At 39.6% G+C, this 20,899-nt stretch overlaps 2 protein-coding genes and 1 long non-coding RNA gene across 3 annotated transcripts; 1 reads left to right on the top strand and 2 right to left on the bottom strand.

The window, feature by feature from the left end:
• Positions 1-284: 284 nt before the first annotated feature.
• On the top strand, positions 285-15,440 carry LOC109854737 (DNA-dependent protein kinase catalytic subunit-like). Its single transcript, XM_020428150.1, has 15 exons — positions 285-594; positions 684-877; positions 1,012-1,177; positions 1,254-1,372; positions 1,495-1,893; positions 2,211-2,389; positions 2,511-2,755; positions 2,989-4,504; positions 4,606-5,434; positions 5,536-9,587; positions 9,669-10,209; positions 10,866-13,307; positions 13,401-14,091; positions 14,287-14,492; positions 14,625-15,440. Exons 1-15 carry the CDS (start codon positions 468-470, stop codon positions 14,700-14,702), a joined length of 11,784 nt encoding a protein of 3,927 aa, XP_020283739.1. The 5' UTR covers positions 285-467; the 3' UTR covers positions 14,703-15,440.
• A 144-nt stretch (positions 15,441-15,584) lies between these two features.
• On the bottom strand, positions 15,585-18,055 carry LOC109854748 (protein will die slowly). The gene is made up of 8 exons (XM_020428170.1): positions 17,759-18,055; positions 17,268-17,364; positions 17,001-17,164; positions 16,806-16,895; positions 16,464-16,603; positions 16,094-16,325; positions 15,871-15,958; positions 15,585-15,772 (listed from the first exon to the last, which is right to left on the bottom strand). Exons 1-8 carry the CDS (start codon positions 17,846-17,848, stop codon positions 15,672-15,674), a joined length of 1,002 nt encoding a protein of 333 aa, XP_020283759.1. The 5' UTR covers positions 17,849-18,055; the 3' UTR covers positions 15,585-15,671.
• Positions 18,056-18,555: 500 nt separating this feature from the next.
• LOC109854752 lies at positions 18,556-20,295 on the bottom strand. Its single transcript, XR_002250242.1, has 4 exons — positions 20,213-20,295; positions 19,604-19,704; positions 19,310-19,410; positions 18,556-19,025 (listed from the first exon to the last, which is right to left on the bottom strand). It is a non-coding gene; the product is annotated as an uncharacterized LOC109854752 (long non-coding RNA).
• Between the last annotated feature and the right edge of the window lie 604 nt (positions 20,296-20,899).

Raw genomic sequence — 20,899 nt, 5'->3', positions numbered from 1 at the left:
GTGCGTTCAGACAACTCAACGGTTGCACAACGGTTGAGAGATAATCACTTCTGATTGGATCGTACTTTTGGAACCGCATCAGATCTTGAAGAATAGTCCTATCATAAGTGACGATCTCTCAACCGTTGAGTTGTCTGAACGCACCCATTATCTCTCAACCGTTGTGCAACTGTTGAGTTGTCCGAACGCACCCATTGATGTTTCTGAACGCAACTAGTTTCTGCGAGTTTTATGTCTTTCTGCTGAAGTTAATCTTATCTTCGTTGTGACGTTAACAGAAAGGTTTTTCTGTGATATTAATATTTTCAGAATGATTCGAGCTCCTCGATTGTCTGAAAAAAATCACGTTTGATCATTTTGACAACAGGAATATGTGTTAACAATACACACAGCTGCATGACACTAACCCAACCCAACCCTAACCCACGTTCGATGCATTTCAAACTCGAACACAGAAAAGCAAAACAATGAATTCTCACGAAGAATTTTTGGAATTATTTAAGTGCGCTATATCCAGGAGAGAATATATTACTTTGGCGAGTCACTTGGAGGACAATTGGAAGCTTCTCACAATTGTTTCAACCGAACATTGTGGTGAATATTACATTTGAATAAGAATTTCATTTCACTGTACATTATCACTTTTAATTGCATAATTAATTATACTTTGTGTGTTTTTTAAGAATCTATTGTAAGTACTATATTTGACCCAAAAGACGGCTTGTTGTATTTTCTGAACGATGAGTTTGAAAATCGATCTTCGAGTAAAAATCCACATGTTGATAACGCGCTTAAACATGGATTTGCCTTTCTTGAGTTTTGTATCAAGAATTTCCACAAGACTTCCTGCTTTCCGCGATATATCAACAAGATTAAGGTATTGCAGAAAATAAAAATTACATATAGCATTATGTATTACATAAAATTTTCTATATAGAAACTATTTAATAAATAAAAAATATTATTTTGATAAATAGCGATAAATAAATACATCGTTGCGGTATATTTTAGGATGTTTGTATGTCAGGTCTGACTAAAAAGACTACTCAATATATCTTCAAAAATGCTTGCAAAGCCTTTGCAACATTAATTGAATTATTTGGGAATGACGAGCATTTAGAGCTGACTGAGACAGTCGAGCATTTTGCATGTAACTTTTACATATACGACCTGAAAGGTAAAAACTCTCTTAACAAACATATTTTACTTTTGATCTGTGTGAAAAGAATTTTTTTTGTTATTTTCTGTTACAGAAAGAAGATGGATATTTTTTGTACTTGGTAAAATAATTAAACACAAAAGCGATATAGATCTGCCATCAAAATGTAAAACAACTATTTTTCAACAATTGTATTGCGATGCCTTTCAAGAGGTAAAAAAAGAGATGAGAGCGATACAAATTATTTAAAAAAAACCATTTAAATGTTAAACAATTCCCTAGAGATATTCCTTTGGGAAACTAATAAATTTTTATAGGATCTTATATGATTTTAGCATAAACTTCAAGATGTTCCACCCATGGAGTTTCATAAATATTTCGATGTCCTTTTGGATATATTGAACAATAATAATTTCCAACCACCGGACAAGATGAGAGAGAGATTGTTTTCTGTGTCATATGAGTGGATAAAGCATCTCAGTCGACAAAATAATCAGGAACACGGCAAAATGGCAAAGGAGTCGGGGATTACGCTCCTAAGTAGTCATGTAGAATTTTTTCAGAGATTAGTATATAATGATTACAAACACTGGTACGACGTTCTTAGGCGCTTATCGCGCGAGAACAGACTCAGTTCCGCTATTACTGGACAGCGAGCTTTGAAAACATTTTATCGAGTTATCGGACGGATTCTTACGGAGCAAAATATTCCTCAGAACAAAAGTATATTATTGGTAAGCAGCGCGTTAAAAATACGTAATTTTCTACTTATAAATTTCAATTTATAAAATTTCAATTGTTTCTTAAAATAATTAATCGTTTGAGTCCCAGGGGGTATTGATAAAACACTGTCGAAGAATCCCAAACAGCGCAACCGCGCTTTGCTCGATAATGTACTGGGTTTTCTCGACATAAAATCTCAACAGCGCGATCGCGCTGCTTGGGACTCAAACGGTTAATAATTTTCAAATTGTCAAGTGAAAAGAAACAGCTTTTTACGTGCTGAGATGTAGAAAACTGCACGAATAACAAAGTTACGTTTTTATTTTAGTATTTTCAGCAGGAGTTTCAGACGGTACTGAAGGACACTAATTTAGATTCAATTACGTTACAACTTACTATTTACGGATTCAGTCAGATGGCTGCGCCATGCAGAATGTATTTCGGTGAGAGCAACGTCAGAGAAATGTATTCGATGATAACCAGCTATGTGCTACCTCTTTGTTTCAAGTATGACACCATATATATATATATTCACTATATATTCTTGTGATTATATATGGTATAAAACTAATATTAATGTGTTACATTAGAAATTTTAAATATCAATTTTTTTTTTGTTTTCTTTAAGCGAACAAAGTAGCGTAGAAAACATAGAGAAGATATGTCATTATCAGGAAGAACTGTCTGCAATACTTTGTGAGATATCCGACGTTACGAGTGAAAAAATTAACGTTCTTGTAAAAGTTAGTATCTGCACAATCAAGAGATTTCCCGAGGTAGATAATAGAATTGTCGTTTCATCATTGATTAAAACTATTTGCAAACTCGGAAGTATCAATAAAAATCTGCTGCAGCGATATCTCAATGATATAAGTAAGTAAATATATCAATTTATTTTTATTTTAATTGATAAAACTCTCGATGTAAATTTGCTTGCTGTATATGACGACACCTTGAGACAACAATATTTTATTTATACAATAATTTTTAAACAGAATTACCCAATCAAATTACTCAATCGTATGAAAATAATGACAACTTTTCGATTTTTTTTGAGAGAGAGAGAGAAATAATCGTTTTTTACTAAATTTTATCTTTTTGATCAGTTTCTGATGGCATCGCGTGGAGCTGTTCTCACACATTGGCAGTCGATGCGGAGTTACAACGCGAACTGAACAATTTAGAACAGACGCCGATATGTTACAAAAATTATTTGCCATTGTGGACAACATTGCTGGACGCCGAAAAGTTCGATCACAGGCAGGACCTTGTTCAACTTGTCGCGAACACTCTGATGGATGTGTGCGTCAATTATATCGATCGATTGGATCTACGCGTGAAGCAAACGGAAGAGCATACCGCTCTATCCGACGTGGCTCTCACCCACAGCGCCGTGAATCAAACGGATTTCCGTGTGTTTACAAATCTCGTGGACCTTTACGTTGATGTAATCGACAAATCCGAGCCTTCGTTGTTTATCAATATGGTGCACAAATTTCTTCACGAAATCGTGCGATTCTCGCATAAATATCCGCTGATATCCGGCTTCTACAGCCTGGCTCGAGTTGGCATGAAGATTTTCACCGCTTGCGTATCGGAAGAGGAAGAAGAAGAAGAAGAGAAAAGAAACGAAAGGACGTGGCAAACGCGAGAGCTTCTGTCTAATTACGTGATACACACTCTCGACATGATCCCCGCGTTTTCCAACATACAATTGTTGGCCGCGTGTCTCCATTTGATTCTGAACGCGCCTCTAACGTACGTCGAGAACGTGCTTCCGCGCACGCTGCCGATGTTCAAGATTGCGTTCGCCATTGGTCTGAGCAACTTGGAACTCGCGTACACCGCTCTCGTCGCTCTGAAGACATGGACGATCGCAACAGGAGGAAATGTTACGACGACGATGGAGAAACGGGAGCGAACAAACGAATTGGTGCGCGAACTCGTTCCGTACCTGGAACCGTATCTGCGCAGCACGGAGAGTTCCGTCGACGTTTCGCAGAATCTGACGACGCTAATGGCGAGAAAGCGCGCGAAGCGCGTTGACGTGATCGACACCGAGAGAACATTGCGAAACTTTCAGCGACAAGTTCTGTTATTTCTCGGATCGCTCGATCACGATCTGTTGTCGGACTTCGCGTACGATCGCGCTTCGCGCAGTACAGGCGCGTCCTGGGATCACAAAGATCTGATTCGGTACGTCGTGCCGTTTCCAAACGAAATACGACCAAAAATTTACTTCGACGGAATATTGCCGATTGTGATGAGATTGGCGCGCGAATCCAGCGACCGACGCACCAAGATTGCGGCCTGCGAGGTGTTGCACTCGTTGGTAGCTCTCGTCGCCGGCACCACCAAGCAAAACTCGAACGACGAAAATTATCTAGCTGTCTACGATGATCTGTGTCCGACCGTACTCGCACTCGGTTGCGACGGCGACGAGGTTGTGCGCAATCTCTATCGTCCGTTAGCGTTGCAGTTGATGCACTGGCTTAGCTCCATACCCAAACTAACGAATTCCGTGATCGATCATCTGCTCGATTCGTTAACGGACAATCTAAACCCCGCGATGCGCGAGTTTGCGGGCATGTGTCTGGCGGAATTCACGGACTGGTCGATCAGGTATTGTAATTTATTCTTTTTCACATTGCTAATATCTGTCTTTTTTTCTATTACAAAGCACGTCATAAAAAAATTTAGGTTTTCTTTTTTTTATTCCTCAGACAAGAGTCGGCCGCGCAAACTCAATCAAATCAACTGCGTAAGATTATTCAAAAGATCAACAATCTCGCTCTGCATCCGTTAGCGAACAAACGCATAGCCGCGGCCGTGGCCTTCAATCATCTTTACAGGATCTTGCGCGAAGACGATGACGTTGTATCGAATTATTGGCTCGAGATATTTTGCTGTTTCGTTCGAAGCTTGGACGGATGCGACGACTTGTCGATCACAAACGCGCTGGCTCACATCGAGAAAGTGATCGAAATCAAAGCGGATCTTCTGAACGATACGAACGATGATGATCGCGATCGGGAAAAACCGCCCGAGTTCGACAAACCAGACCTCACTCACGCTCTGTACTGGTTGCTCTCGCGGTGTGGAGTTCTCAACGAACGTTGTCGCGCGAAATGCATGGAATTATACGTCAACATATCGCGGTACATCGGCAGTACAGCTCGGGAGACGACGCAGACCTACGTTCGCACTTACGGGAGGGATCGACTGTGCGATATCATTCTGAAAGATTTGACATCGTGTGCGAAAGATATCTCCTTGGCTGACAATGTGATGTCGTTGTTGAAAGCTCTGGATTACTACGTGTGGTTGATGGAGAAACAGTTGCTGCCAGTAGAAATTCTTTTTCCCGCCAATGAGGATCACACTATCTTTTCTTGCATTGGTGATTTCGCTCAACAATTTCTTCAAACGATCAGGGAACCTTCGACGGTTACACCGGTGACAAAATTATTTGGAGAATTCAAACTGCGGGAGCTACAGTGCAAAGCTCTGATGGCTACGTTCAATTTTTTACAAGTGTTGCTAAACGTCGACGTGAGTTGCATTTTATTTGCTTATTATTTAGTTGAGCTAAGCGAACTGATTTTTTTTTATTGGACAACCAAATTGATGATTAACTGACTGTTTTTTTTTAGGTCAACATTCTACCAGAATCATTGTGGACTGAATCGTTGTGCGAATTAATTGTCCAGTGCGTGATGTGTCCCAGAACGATCGGTTTCGATGTCAAGAACATCGAGATGACGGACAGATTGCCGTGTGTTCTAGAAGCTCTGTTGAATTCCATGAAAGCAAGACTCGTCAATTTGCCGAACAACATCGCGCGTTGTTTGCGTTCCTCTCAGGAATCGCTTGCAGCGAAATTTCGCGACCTGCACGAGATCGCGCAAAACTCTTCTGAGATCGAAATGACTCAGAAGGTCAACGGTTTGATGTTGCTAAAGCGATGTGATATGCTCGCGTATTTGGAAATGAGCGAGTTTTGTGAAAATGAAGACAACGACGACGTAGTCGTGCAAATTTTCCAATTTCTAGTGAGCAATCGTCTCGGAGAATTTACTTGCAGAGATCTGACCGCGTCGATGGACGAGTATCTGCAAATTCTGATGGAATTTAGACTTTCGTTAATAGCGAGACCCGCTGACGTTCGGTCGATGATCAACACGCTGGTTAAACAAATATCGAACGACGTTCCGATAATCAGCAGTTCTGATTCCGCGAAGATCGCGCACGGCGATTACTTTTTGAACAAATTTAAAAGCGTGATCTTCAATTACATATTAACCCATCGGGACGCGATTGCGTCTGTCTTTGAGGAAGTGTCGCGCAACAATCCGGACTTATCGCTCAAATGGATCGAGGATTTGGTGTTGTTTCTGAAACGACACAGACGTGAACTGCAGACGCACGTAGACGAGACGGTGAATATAATTCTGCGACAGTTCACGTGTCTGAAGAAAGTTGTCGACAACGTCGATAGTCGCAGAGAGAGATTGTTGAACATCTACGGAACCACGGTGCGTCTCGTGTCTAAACCTACGGAAATTACGGAAGCATCTCGCGAGCTCTACGAATGGATCCTGGACCAATTGACTCGCAACGACAGTTTTGAATACAAGATGCTGATTCTGCGGAACTTCCTCGTTTGTTTGACGGACGCGACCGATCGCGATAACGACAAGATCGAACTGTGGGGTATTCTGCAGCAGACGTTGAGTCGAAGTCGAAATCTAATATCCGAACCAAGCGCAACAAATGTCATGACGATGATCAACAGCTTCGAAACGCTGTTGGTGCTGCTGTTGGCGACCAAGTCGGTGACAACGCTCAGATGCGTAATACATTTTGCCGCCGGTGCCGGCGATCGTCTGTTCGACGAGAAGCTGAAGGAGTATCTACACAGATACTATCGCGAGTCGTCGAGCGAGCATGTCCTGCGATCGCTCGAAGAGACTTATCGCGCGTTTATGAATGGAAATACCGAGGCGGAGAGACTCGACGTTCTGCGCGGATTTCTTCTGCCGTCGTTTGAATTCTGCGACACGGTCACAATCGAGAGCTTCTTCGAGCGCAACGTCCGCGAGCTGCACGAGATCGCTGAACAACGCACGGACAATGACAACGATAACAGCGTCAAACGAGTGATCGTATCGAAGATCGGATACTTTCAGCTGATGACAATCATGTTTTCTCGGATAGACAAGAACAAGATAGACGACATGAACAGCTCGATCGTGACTGGCAATAAAACATTTTCTTGCGAAGTGTTTCGCAACACCTGGAATACACGAGGTTTGAGGATAACGCGACCCGACTGCGACGAGCTCGCGCGTCAGCTGCATTGCGCCGCGTACAACTGTTCGTTGGCGATAATATGTCTGAAAGAGGAAGAGCGTTTCTACAAAGCAGCGTTCTGTAGTCAAGGTTCTGATTTTATCTGGGAAAATCTTGTGGACTGTAAAAAGTTTTACCAACTCGGCCAGACCTTCGAGAAGAAGCCGAAGGATCGCAAGATTACTGTCCACATCAAATCCGCTATGAGAGTGGAAACGTGCGAGTACACGTATATTCACAGCTATGATCTGTCGACGTGCACACTGAGCGAAGACATAAACGCCTACGATTTCAACAGATGCGACCTGCTGCCGTCCAATTCGCAACGTTCTGTGACGTCAAGCAACAGTTTCGATTCGTCCCAGTCGCATGGCGCAACGAGCATTATCTTGGAAAGCGACAATTTTAACGAGCACGAGTGCATGCCGTATATCTACGTTTTGTTGCAACGTGTCAAAAATCTCTTCGGATCGAACAACGAGGAGCCCGAGTGGTTGAAGTTCTTTTTCAACGGTTGTCTAGCACCCAGTCATCCGAACATCCAATTATTCTTGCTGAAGATTGTTTGGAACGCGGCTGATGTGTTCAAACCTCATGCTAGGTTCGCGCTGACGTCTGTTGTCAAAATCACCGCTAATTATTTGGAGCAGCAGAATTTGAACTACATTGTTACAGATATTCTAGAGATGCTAATGGACTGGCGCGACACGGTCACACCGGACGAGAACGACAAACCGGAAATTCAAAAGCTCTTCGAGGTAGTTGTCGAAAAAGTTGTTAACAAAGAATCGTCCAGAAAGTCTGACGACATATACATCTGCAAGTATAATATCAACCTTGTGAGGAATATGGTCGAGAAGTGGCGTGGTTGTTTGCAAATGCCGAACGGCGTCCTGATGAATAAGATTATGAGAGCACCGAATGTCGCGGTAAATCTCATACTGAGTTTTCTCCAAAACGACATGACGGAAGTGATCGTCGCGACGGATGACGTCGTCGAATTTTTGTTGGACCAACTGGACAAGTGGGAAACGTCCAAACGTTCCGAAATGACGTGTCTGCTGAGTTGCGAGTGCCTGGGATTGTGTCTGAAGTTCATCATGCGCAACGAAACCGGAACGGAGAACAAGGGACGTGAGTTGCAACAGAGAATCGTTGACATCCTTGGCGCATCCAAAAAACCGCTTCATTACATGATCAAGCAAATAAAACGCATTGCTCACCTCTGTCGCGCTTGTCCCGACTTAGCTGTGAATTACGTTTGCATCGCGATCAGCGCCATGGCCAAGGATGTGAATAAATCTCACTGTCTGGAAATATTCTTTCTAGCGATGCCAAAGATCGACGCGATAGACTTAGTAGACTATCTGCACAACATAAGACTGGAAAGAATTCTTGAAAATCCTATATGCGAAAAAATGGCGCTGCACATTGTTCACCGCATGGTGACGATTGTCTCGCCCACGGTTCTGTTCTCTTATATAAAACTGGTGATTCGATATATCAGAGACAATATCGCGGAACATCGAAAATTGGTCTACGACGTGCTCGTGAGCGTTCACAAGAAATATTCGGTTGACATAGCGGCTAATGACGACGCGACTGTGCAAGATCTGATGTTTGTCAGCACGCAGAATCTGCTGGCTGGTCTGATAGATTCGTGTCCCGATCTGCAGGAGAAGATATTGAAATTCTGGACGGAGGAAACGGAGCTTTCCAGATGCAGTCCAAAGGAACGCTTGATCACGCTGCTGGATATGTACTCGTCACAAGTGACAACGATGCCGGACAACGTGTTCGCGTCGTTTGTGGGGTTGTTGATGTTGCAGCTGACCACCCAAACGAGAGATTACACCAAGAAGATGTTCGAACAGCCGTTGCACTCTAACTCTCCTTTCGAAAATTACAAAGTACCTAATTTCCGGTGCAGGCAGAACCTGAGCAGCGTGGCGCCGATATTCGTTGACTCGCTCGCCTCCCAGATCAATCAGTTATCTCTCAGCAGTTATCTCTCCCAGAGCTGCAATAGCGCAGCTACGTCCGTCTATTCGCGCGCCTCTTTTGGCTACCCGTTGAGACTTCGCGCGACGCAGGATTCGCGGTTTGAGCAAACTCTAATGGACGAGGACAAACCCGCGACCGCGACATTCGATATCGCGTCGCTCGATACCGAATTCAATCGAATAAGACAACCGCGACCGACAACGTTGCAGGGAAAAGCTTCAGCCAGATTTCTAACGAACTCGTTGGATGTAGCGCATTATCGTCGCAAACAAATACAGAAGAACGAGCAACGAGCGGAGATGATAAAGCAAGAAAACGTCAGACAACAAAGCAGCGTGAGATTGTACAGGTGAGGCCAAGGTAACCATTACTTGATCCTTGATTTTTTTAAATTATATCTCGTAACGAGAAATGTTTGCTTCTCTTTCAGAGATTATCGAATAGGAGATTTTCCCGACATCCAGATACCTCATTCGAGTTTAATCGTGCCGCTTCAACAGTTGATAAAGTTGGACCGATTGATTTGCAAAGATGTGACCGTGTCCCTGTTGTGCGCGTTGATCGAGGACGTAGAAGAGACGGAGGGATCCGACGATTTTTCTCAAACCATTGTAGAAAAGCTGAAAAAAATCCTGCAAAAATCGAGCGAAAGAAGCAGCTCGTTCAGTGCCATTATCTTGGAAACGTTGTTAAAGCTGAGAGTTGTCGACTGCAATCCGCGAGACGTAATGAAGATCTCCAAAATAAACGGGTTGGACACTCTCGGCACTCTTCTCCTGGAACAAAGTTTATTACTGTCGAACGACGATTCGGTGTCACCGATAAAACGAATGCGAAGACAAGATGACGACGTACGCAACGAAGAGACCAACAAGTGGGCGCAATTGGCGTTCCTTTACAAATCGCTGAACGACGTCGACGTCGTTTCGAGTATCTTCAGAGAACGGCAATCGTTCGGCCAACATATACAGGTTATTTTGAACGTTATTAAAACGTTGTTTTCACAGAATGAGAGATTTTTTTAAATTTCAAACGTAACAGGCAGTTGGAACTGGTGTTGTTGTGCGAATATTTGATGGAAATATTATTTATTCATGTATATAAATGAAACATAATAACGTTTCGACCTTCCGTTTAGGTCTTTACAAATTAAATATGTGTTGTTTTAACAAACTTCGAACAATACAATGATGATAAGTAAGATGTTAACAATAAGTCGTATCGCAAACAAGAGCTGTGCATGACAGTCACGTTATTATGTTTCATTTATATACATGAATAAATAATATGTATTTTTTTTTAATATGTATTTTGCTTTTCGCTTCCTAATCTTTTATGTATTCCATTCAGTGTGGCTGAAGATGATCAAAAACAAATAAATGATCGAAACGTTCCACCGTAGCACTTAAGTTTTGAAATTTTAACTACCTCGAACAGTAGTCCCAAAGGCTGAGAAGGTCTATTTTAATTATTTTTGAATAAATAATATTTTCATCACATATTCGCACAACAACACCTGTGTTTTTTAGTTCCAACTGGCTGTCACGTTTGAAATTTACATTTTTTTTTTTGGAACTATTTGTCCTTTCTCTGAGATTTTTTTTTAAATATTATTTTTATTTCACAGGAAGCGGCTCTTGCGGCAGCGAGCGGCAATTGGATTCAAGCGAAACACGCATTTGAAATGGGTTGCGAACAAACAGAGATTTTTTCGATGAAGGAACATTGTGTGCAAGGATTGTTCGAAGCCGTGAACAACTTGTGCGACTGGTCGGCAATTGACAGACTCGTGAAAAGCCGGACAAACAGAGATTTGAACAATATCTGGAACGACTCGTGGAAAGATTGGATGATTCCGTACGTCTCCGACGCGTACACGTACATGTACGGGATGGGAGAAGTCTGGTCGTCGAGGGACAGTGATATGAAAGTTATCGAATCGTGGATGAACGATCGAGACAAAATGGCGTATCTCAAGTCAACGATAGGCGAGAATCTGTTGATGAGCCTGTTGAGGTCGTACAAAGAACAGAAAGTGATCGATCTGTTGAACGATCTTCTGGACAAAACGGCGGAGCAATGGGTCGGATTGAATCCTCTCTGCGCCGAACTGGGAATACGCAATTTACAGAAGTTGCAAGCTATAAGCGATCTCGACGCTTCGCTAAAGGTACTTCGATGTACAGACGAGACCGATCGCGTGGACAGATTGGCTGATCTATTGAATTTCTGGTCGACAAAATCACCCACGATTCGAGACAATCTCATACAGTGGAACAAATTAGTTGCCTTTCGATTGTTCTCTTCGTTGTTGATCGAAGAACTTATGGATGACGATGACGACTGTCACGTAATCGATGACGATAACGATGATGACGACTGTCGTATAATCGATGACGATAATGATGATAATGGTCGCGCAAGAAAACACGAAGTCGTGGAGCAAATGCGTCGGGCCGGTATTCAGCTTCGATTGGACGTTGGCGATGCCGCGTTAAATCAGAACCATCGATACATAGCCGAGAAATATTTGAATTGCATGATAAAAATAAAAGGCGTTCGTTATCTGAACATGGAAGTTCCTTTGACGTGGTTCGAGGCCCGAGCCAAGAGTCTGCGCGCCGATCTCGAATCAGACGCTGAAATCAAGATGAGCGCTTATACCGATTCCTGGAAATGCTCGCACGAACTGTTGTCGAACGGACAGCATATGGACGGTGAGCTGTGTACCGCCTTCAAGCAACACATCGGTGTGATGGCGTCAAAAATCGAATCTTACAGCAGAGAAAACGACAGGTTCGCGAGCGAGTTGACGAAGAACACCGTGATCCTGCGGAAGATAAGAAACGCAGAAGCAACGAACGTCGATTTGGACACCGTCAGACGAGATTTGTTGCGTTACAGCTCGGACATGTTGCGTATGTGCTGCGAGGACGCTGAAACGACCGGTGCCAGCAATGTTGGCGAGCACTATTGCGCTCTGGCCAAACATTGCTACAACAGATTGACGACTACCGATGTGGAGAGCGACGAGATCTTCCGCTGCTTCATGTCGTCCACTCTCAAGTCCATGCGTTACGGTTATCTCGAGGCTACGCATTACTTTCCTTGTTTGTTAAAACCGGAGCATTTGCGGTACGAACAAACGCGACAGATATTCGATCGAGAGTGCGCTGTGCTACAGCCGTGGTTGTTTCTGCGCTGGCGCGACCTGTTGTTCTCTCACCTGAATACGTCAATCGCGGACGCGGTTGCACCGATTGTCGAGAGACTTGCCGAAACTTATCCCGACGCGGTTATATACAATTACTTGGCCATCGAGCGAACTCCCGATATACGTCAGCAGAAATTACGCTCGCTTTTGGGCAGCAAAGCAACGGAGTACGAACAGTTCTTGGAAGCAATACGGTGTGTGACGCAACCGGAATTGTATCTAAAATATCATCTCGATGAGGCGGTGAAAGAACATTTACGGGGAGAAGTTGCGGCCTTCAACTCACTGTTGCTTCACAGAATTCATCCGATCTTCGGTAGCCAAGTAGCGAATAGAAACAATCCTCGACTGGGTAAAGTTTATCAACAATTTGCGGACTGCGTAAGGAAAATAGAAAACATTAATCGCGACAATCCAGATGACTTGCGAAGACAAGTGCAAGAAATCAAACAATCGTTGGATAAGTCTCTGAACAAACGTCTCGAAAAAATCAGTAAAAGAGGCGCAAAAATTTACAACAGCCAGTTAAAGAATTACAGCCCGTTCTTGCACAATTATACCGGCGGCAATATACTGGAGATACCCGGACAATATTCCGGCAACAAGGAACCCATGCCGTGTTGCCATGTGAAAATTGCCCGTTTCGGACCCGACGTAGCGATCATGCCGTCGCTGCGCAAACCAATTCGCATTAGTATGATAGGCGACAACGGAAGGGAGTACAAGTTCCTGATTAAATTCGGCGAGGACCTAACGATCGATCGCGGTTTGCAGCAACTGTACGCCACCATGAGCAGAACTCTGCGCAACGATGCCAGTTGTAGCCAAAGACACTTGGACATAGATACGTACGAGGTAAATCAATCTTTTGCTTCATACCAAACTTCAAAGAATTTCGCATTTTAGCGTGTGTTGTTATAATATGTATAATCTATTCGATTCGCGCAGGTAATACCACTTTCAAGATCACTCGGTCTCATACAATGGATCGAGGGCACGAGATCTCTGGAGGAGTTTGTGGAATTCAGCATGAAGAGTAAAGATACAGAAAATCACAATGCTATTCGCAGGAACTACAAGTCCTGGATAGCGGATGCCGCACCTCCAATGTCGCTTGAGATTGACGGTTACAAGGAGGCGATATCCAAGTACGGTCAACAAACAGTTGCGGAGAAAATGAAACACTTCATTGGAATTACGAAACAAACCGCTCTGCGTGACACGTTCGCCGCGATCGGCACGTCGCCAGAGTGTTTCGTTACGTTGCGACGCAACTTCGTTACGAGCTACGCGACAATGTGCGCGGCGCATTGGATAGCGGGCATAGGCGATCGCAATCTGCAGAACACTCTGGTTCGCGTCGCTACCGGACGATGCCTGGGCATTGACTTCGGCCACTCGTTCGGCAGCGGTATACGCGCGCCGATACCGGAACTCGTGCCGTTTCGTCTGACGCCGCAGATACTCGAGTTGCTGCGGCCCTTCACCGAGCGTGACCTTATGGCGACGATCATGACCCACGCGATGCGAGCTTTGCGCAACGATCGAGGTCCGATTCTCGCCTGCATGGACATCTTCATTCACAAACCCGCTGGTCGATCATTAAACGACGAAATGACACGAGAAAATATCGATACCGGTAAGCAAGAACAATATAGTCTTTTTTATTTATTTTCTATGATGTCAATATCAGTCTTGGGGAACAATTCGTTTTTGTATAAAATACACCCTTATTCTTCTTTCTATATTAATTTTTCTTCTACATTGTAAAATGTGCAGATATTTTTTTCACTAAAATTCATTCAAGTAATAAAAAACGATCATCAATTCGCAGACTCGACGTGGTCGTCCAAGAAAAATATTGAAGTAGTTGTCAAAAAATTGAACGGAATTCACCCATCGCTCATCACGTTGGAGCAGTTAAAAGAAACGCACAACAACAGATACTTAGCGAGATATGAAGCTATCGTTACTGGCAATGACGAATTCAGGCAAACAAGGGCAGATAAAAGAAACGATTGTTTAACGCCTGCTGAACAGGTAAGAAAAAATTTTGCTTTTAAATTATTTGCGATCATAAAGCAAAATTCTTTTTTTAAAATATTTACATAGCGCGAACCAAATCAAATTTATCTTTTTGCAGTTAAAAATTTCAATTATCAATGTTTTCAGGTGGATTGTTTATTGGATCAAGCGAAAGATCTAAATATTTTAGGTCGTATGTACACAAATTGGCAACCTTGGCTGTGATATATTTAATTATATCAAAGTATAAATATATACTTTAATTCATAAAAGATACCGAAAATATACCTATATATATATAGGTATATCTCGTTAACACTTAGAAAACACAGATTCGAAAAATTCAAGCGCAGAAATTTATATATATACATATATATTTACAATTTTTTATACTTATTGAAATGTAATGAAAAATCTTATTGCCTAATTTATTATCATTGTGCATTATATTCTTTACGATTATATTATTTTACTTGAATTCTGTTTTTAGCAATTTCTATATTATATGTATTGATTGTATTGAGACATCGTTGGACTTTATTATACATGATCATGCAAACGTATATATACATATACAAAGTAATATTAAATGAGACATATGTATTTGTGTGAGAGGTTTAAATTCTATTTTTATTTCTGAACAAATAATTATGTATATTTTATTATAATGAAAATATATGTTAGACTTATTCACATACACACATGCAAAAATAAGTTTAAATAAGATATTCTAGTAATACTTATTTGTAACAGTCGTGTTTTTTTTTTTACTATCAACTATATATCAAAAATAAGTTATTGTAAATTAGGTGTTTTTGTGTGATATGTGGTCATAACATAAACATTTTTCAATGTAATACAAAAAGTGTTTGTTTCTAATATATCAAAATTACGCTATGTAATGTGTTAAGTACTTGAATATTTTTTAATTGCAAAAAAACTTCTTACTTATCGAAAAAATTATTTACTTCTCATATTAGATTTTTAAAATACTTTTTGTACATGTTTTATGAAATTTTAAAAATCTAATACATGTGTGTAGAAATTTATTTTCTATAATTATTTTTTTATACATATTTGCGAAATAATCGTCTTGCTGTTAAAAAAGAAAATATTTAGTATTATATATTTCATAATATATAAAAACAGATTTGTACAAGGATTTTTATAACTTTAATAAATTCTACGTTAGTTTTATGTATCGCTTCTCCATAATTTGATGGTTTTATCATTCTCAAGAGCAGCGGAAGCTATAATATTATCCGTTGGGTGACACGTTGTGCAAAGTACCACATCTAAAATAGGTACAAGTGACCAACAACGAATTTTGTAAGAAAAAAAGGAAGTTTCTCTTTTATACGCTATTTTACATTGTCTTTAAATTCAAACTTACCTGTGTGACCCTGTAACTTTTGTACAATCTCTTTTGTCTGTAGATTCCAAATGTACACCATGTTATCCTCAGAACCAGATACAATCCACTAAATAAATTAGAGAATTAAACATGTTTAAAAGAAAATTATCACTTTTCCATATGTTCTAAATAAAATCATATTTATATAAAATTAAAAGAAAACGTATTTATATATACAAAATTTAAATATTACGATACGAACCTTTCCGCCTGTCACAGAAAAGTTGGCAAAGATGCAATATTTCTCGTTTTTATGACCGGTATACGTTTTTAAACATTTTCCTTTACTATAATCCCAAAGCTTCAAAGTATTGTCCAACGTAGCGGCTAAAATATATTTTCCATTTGGTGAAAATTTGACAAACGATACCGGAGGATTGTCGTCATCTATCAAAGTCTTTAAACATTGTCCTGAAGCAGTGTCCCAAATTCGACTGTAAAATAACACATATACTCACGATGCTGTTGTTTCTAGTTGCATAAAATATCTCAGAGAAAAGAATATGTAACTTGACATAGTTGTTTTGCATTCATTATTATTAATGTAACATATTACGTGTTATAATATTTACCACAGTCCATCATAACTACTCGAAACAATTAAAGAGCCATCCCTATTGAAATGTACCGCGCTCACAGGATCTGAATGTGCTGGTAATGTTTTAAGACACTTTCCAGTTCTAACATCCCAAATGCGTACACTTTCATCAAACTAAAAATTGATTTTTCTTGAATAATCGTTTTTCTTTTTGAATTGATCAATCATAGGTAGTATTTAATAAACAAGTTGAACTTATAAGTATTAGATATCTTACATACATACATACACACACACACACACACAACTTGATTACTATATCTTATGTAAACATGTGCTAAATATTTAAGAGAAATATGTAATCAATATCACTTACAGATCCAGAAACTATAAGATTGGACTGTGGGTTAAAATTACAACAGAAAACATAATTACTGTGACCCTTTAATGTTTTTAAACACTTGCCCTGAAAAATAAAAAAAAAGTCCAATATATTGGAAGACTGTGCAATAATCAAAACAAATTTGTTTCTAATTAAAAATTATCTGTTTTTATATTAGGTATTACTTACAGAACTTAACTCCCACAGTTTTAAAGTCTTATCATCAGAAGCTGATACCAACAATCTGCTGTCACTAGACCATGCTACATCCGAAATACCAAGTTTGTGACCAGATATAGTTTTCTCATATTTTCCATCATATGCTCCCCAAACCTTTAGCATTTTATCCGCCGCTAAAGAAATAATTTTATCATTTGTATCACATATTTTGATAAAAATACAATACATCTTACATTTGCAAATAAAACCTCTAAGACAGAAATAATCACTGCTTACCAGAGCTTACCAACCATTCTCCGTTTGGACTAAACTTAACAGATGATATTGCTTTGTTATGACCAGCCAAAGTAAACTTTAATGAATAATTAGGCTTCTGTAATATAAAATAACAAAATTAATAATATAAAATTCACAGTACACATCTTTGAGAATTTTCAAATTGTATGCCACAAGGTATGTATATATGTTGAGGTTTTTCTTAGCATTTTGATTTTTACAATTAGAGAACACAATCACAAAATATATGTACATATACACTCTGTTCAATGGGAAAATATCATTGGCTGCCAGAGAGTGTCCTACGTGTAACGCTCTCTCTACTTCGCTCGCTTTGCTTCTCTTGTGCACAGAGACCAATGATATTCTCTCTCGTTACAGTGTAAGTTTCTGATAAATTATTTCATATATTACACATGTTTATATATAGAAGCTATTCTTAACGGTTTGTAACAATCTACTCTATGCATATTTTTTACTAATTATATTACCGATATTGCGTTGCTCTTCGTGCCGCTACCAGCTGCAGAAGAATTGTTGACCGACGTCTGATGTCCTGGTGAAGGACCGAGAGGCACCATCTTATTATTTACGTTTGAAAATTAACAAAGAAACGCAATCACACAATCGTTATAAATATGTATGAATTTTTGGAACTATAAAACAGATCTGTGCGACGTTCCGCAAAAGTTGTCGACCGAACCGCTCTTTCTCAAACTCGCACGTATCATGCAGTGAACTCTGATGACCGAACTTATACCGCGTGTTATGGCTGCCGCACACAAGACGCGGCAATGCTTACCGCGCAGCGGAAGTTGGCTAGGAACTAAAACGTGGTTATGTGGTGGCCAATCACCATCTCGTCTCACTTTCAAAATTATTTTGTCACGCTAACGCTCGACCGTGATTGGTCAATTATGATTAATTCCCAACGACTGAGTCAGGAATCCGGTTTCTCTGATTAACTTAGGTCTGGTTTATGCGGGCCTAAGATTTTAATATTTCTGTTTATTAACATAAGCACAACAGAATATAACAGAAGCATTGAAATCCTATAGTTGAACTGTACCAATTCCGGCATAAATTAACAGTTATTACCCGCATAAACAAGGCCTTATTTGCCAACATAAACCAGGCCTTACTCGACTGTTTAATTGTCACTTCTATTGAACAACGTGATTGGTCAACGGTTTGATCGGCCAAGATTAATATATCAAACATTTACCAAAGACACTTGTAAAAACTAAGTTTAGATAATTCTTTTACTTAATTAAAAAACGGCAACAGTACAAGACGGAAAGAGGTGAAACAATACATCATTTTGCTAGATCAATACATGTATGTTCATATTTACAAAACAGACAAAAATATTTTACAGACATATATCAGACACATTTGCCGTCACATTCTCATTACAAAACGAGATTTTCATTGAATTGAAAAGGAACAAATCAAATACAGATTATACTTTATAATTTTCTTATCCAGTAGATACTGAGCTAGATGTAATAAACATCCCACACAGACATCTATCCATCTAGACATCCATTAGATGTCGCATGGAGCTGTGGATGTCTAATGGAGTTTTTGTTTTGTGTGGGATGTGTATCCGTTTATTGAAAAATTTTGCTACGACGTGTACGAAGCAAAAAAAAACCCATTCAGCAACTTTGTCGATGTTGATCCAATATGATTACATCATTAGTGTACATTGTTGGAAAGCAGCCATTGATTTGTTACACTCCAGTGTTTTCTTCTCTGCAATTATATAAATTTCTTTTTGTAATTGCAACTCAAAATTAACTAAATAAAATAAGTATTTCTAATTCAAATCAGAAAGTTTCGCGTGTAATCAATGTAATTCAGATGAAACACGGACTAAAATTATCATCATATTAGGAAAATTACAAAAAGGTTTATAAAAATTATATAAATCATTATATCATATAAATATTTATTTTAAACTTAAGTTACTTGCTATAACCAAGTGTGCTATTTATTTATTCTTCGTAACATAATAAAATGATTAATATTTAACTTACCCTCTAGTCACCATTTTAAATCTTATATCTTGAGAAAATAGTATCTCGTTCATTTAATTCCCATTTCTACTTAATCTCATTTTGAAAACAAGCGCTGGATCCTATATACAGTAATAACAACTTAATTATAATTTGTCTATAAATTTATACTCAAGAATCAAGAACATATATAAATTGTTTTTCAGAAATGGTATTAATCACTGATGAATCAGAAACACGGACCAAAATTATCATCATTTAAACAAACAAGAGTTGTATAAAAAAATAAATTTTTGTCTGTAAAGACATATATACCTTATATAGTTGCAGTTTATCGCAGACAATAATTGAAGGTTCAAGTTATCGCTTGCATCGAATCTGTATTTTTTCTTAATCGCATCATTTCTTGATTTTTCCTATAAACAGTGATTATTACTTTAGATTCTAGCAATAATTTTTAATTAATGGCGCGTATATATTTATGCACAATATATATATATATATATATCAGAAAATATATGGATAAGATCATTGGTGTATCAGTAACACGGACCAATAATTATCATCACTTAAAAGAAACAAGTTCGGATTTTGGAAGCTGTTAGACATCAAAATGGCCGCAAGTTTGTTGCAGCTTGGTTTCAAATTTTACTGAAAATCTGTTGTAAATGTTACATAAAACGGATGTAATTTTTATTACTGGCAATAAAATGTAAAAAAAATATATCTAACTAGTTAAATTATCGAAAGTTGTACTTATGCGGAAAAATGCGGATATACTTAGATTTTTTCTTAAGCACGTGGCCATGTAGCAGAAACCGCCGAAATTAACTTTAAAAATAGAAGAAACGCAATCAATCCGATAGAAAAAAAAATCTCCAAAGCAAGCAAACTATTCGTACGCGCAACTTAAAAACTTTTTACCTCTTTTCCCGACTTCTCATCATTTTTTACGAAGTCTGTCCCCGGATAGATTCCCTCGGTACCTTCCCCGTCGGAGACCAGCAAGGAAATGGAAAGTGATCAGTGTTGCTAGACGAGACCACGGATGGAACGCTTTTTTCGCGCATGCGTGAAAAGAAAAGCGTCCCATCTATATACTTCATTTCATTTGTTAAGCCCGTATCGCATCACAGGTTGCGAGCTTGATCATTGGGTGAGTTCAGACAACACAACGGTTGAGAGATCATCACTTATGATAGGACTATTCTTCAAAATCTGCAGCGGTTCCAAAAGTATGATCCAATCAGAAGTGATTATCTCTCAACCGTTGTGCAACAGTTGAGTTTTCTGAACGCACCCATTGACCACGCTTACAAATTGACCAATGATTGATCAAGCTGCTTTAATTTGATTGGTCTACTTGCAACTGTCAATCGTAATACCATTCGCAACTGAGCAGTGTAACCTAATCTAACCTATAGTGGAATATGAACTTAAAGGCAATGTCCCATTGAGCGGAAATATATAGCGGAACGGAATGTGCGGAACCAGCTCGACCAATCACAGCCATTCCGTTTTCTTTCCTTCGCTTTTTCTGTGATTACGATTGGTCGAGCTAATTCCGCACATTCCGCTATAGATTTCCGCTCAATGGGACATCGCCCTAAG

Source organism: Pseudomyrmex gracilis, unplaced genomic scaffold, assembly GCF_002006095.1.
Source record: "Pseudomyrmex gracilis isolate BER0280 unplaced genomic scaffold, ASM200609v1 scaffold_73, whole genome shotgun sequence".
NCBI lineage: Eukaryota > Metazoa > Arthropoda > Insecta > Hymenoptera > Formicidae > Pseudomyrmex > Pseudomyrmex gracilis.
This window is presented reverse-complemented; position numbering and strand designations above follow the sequence as displayed.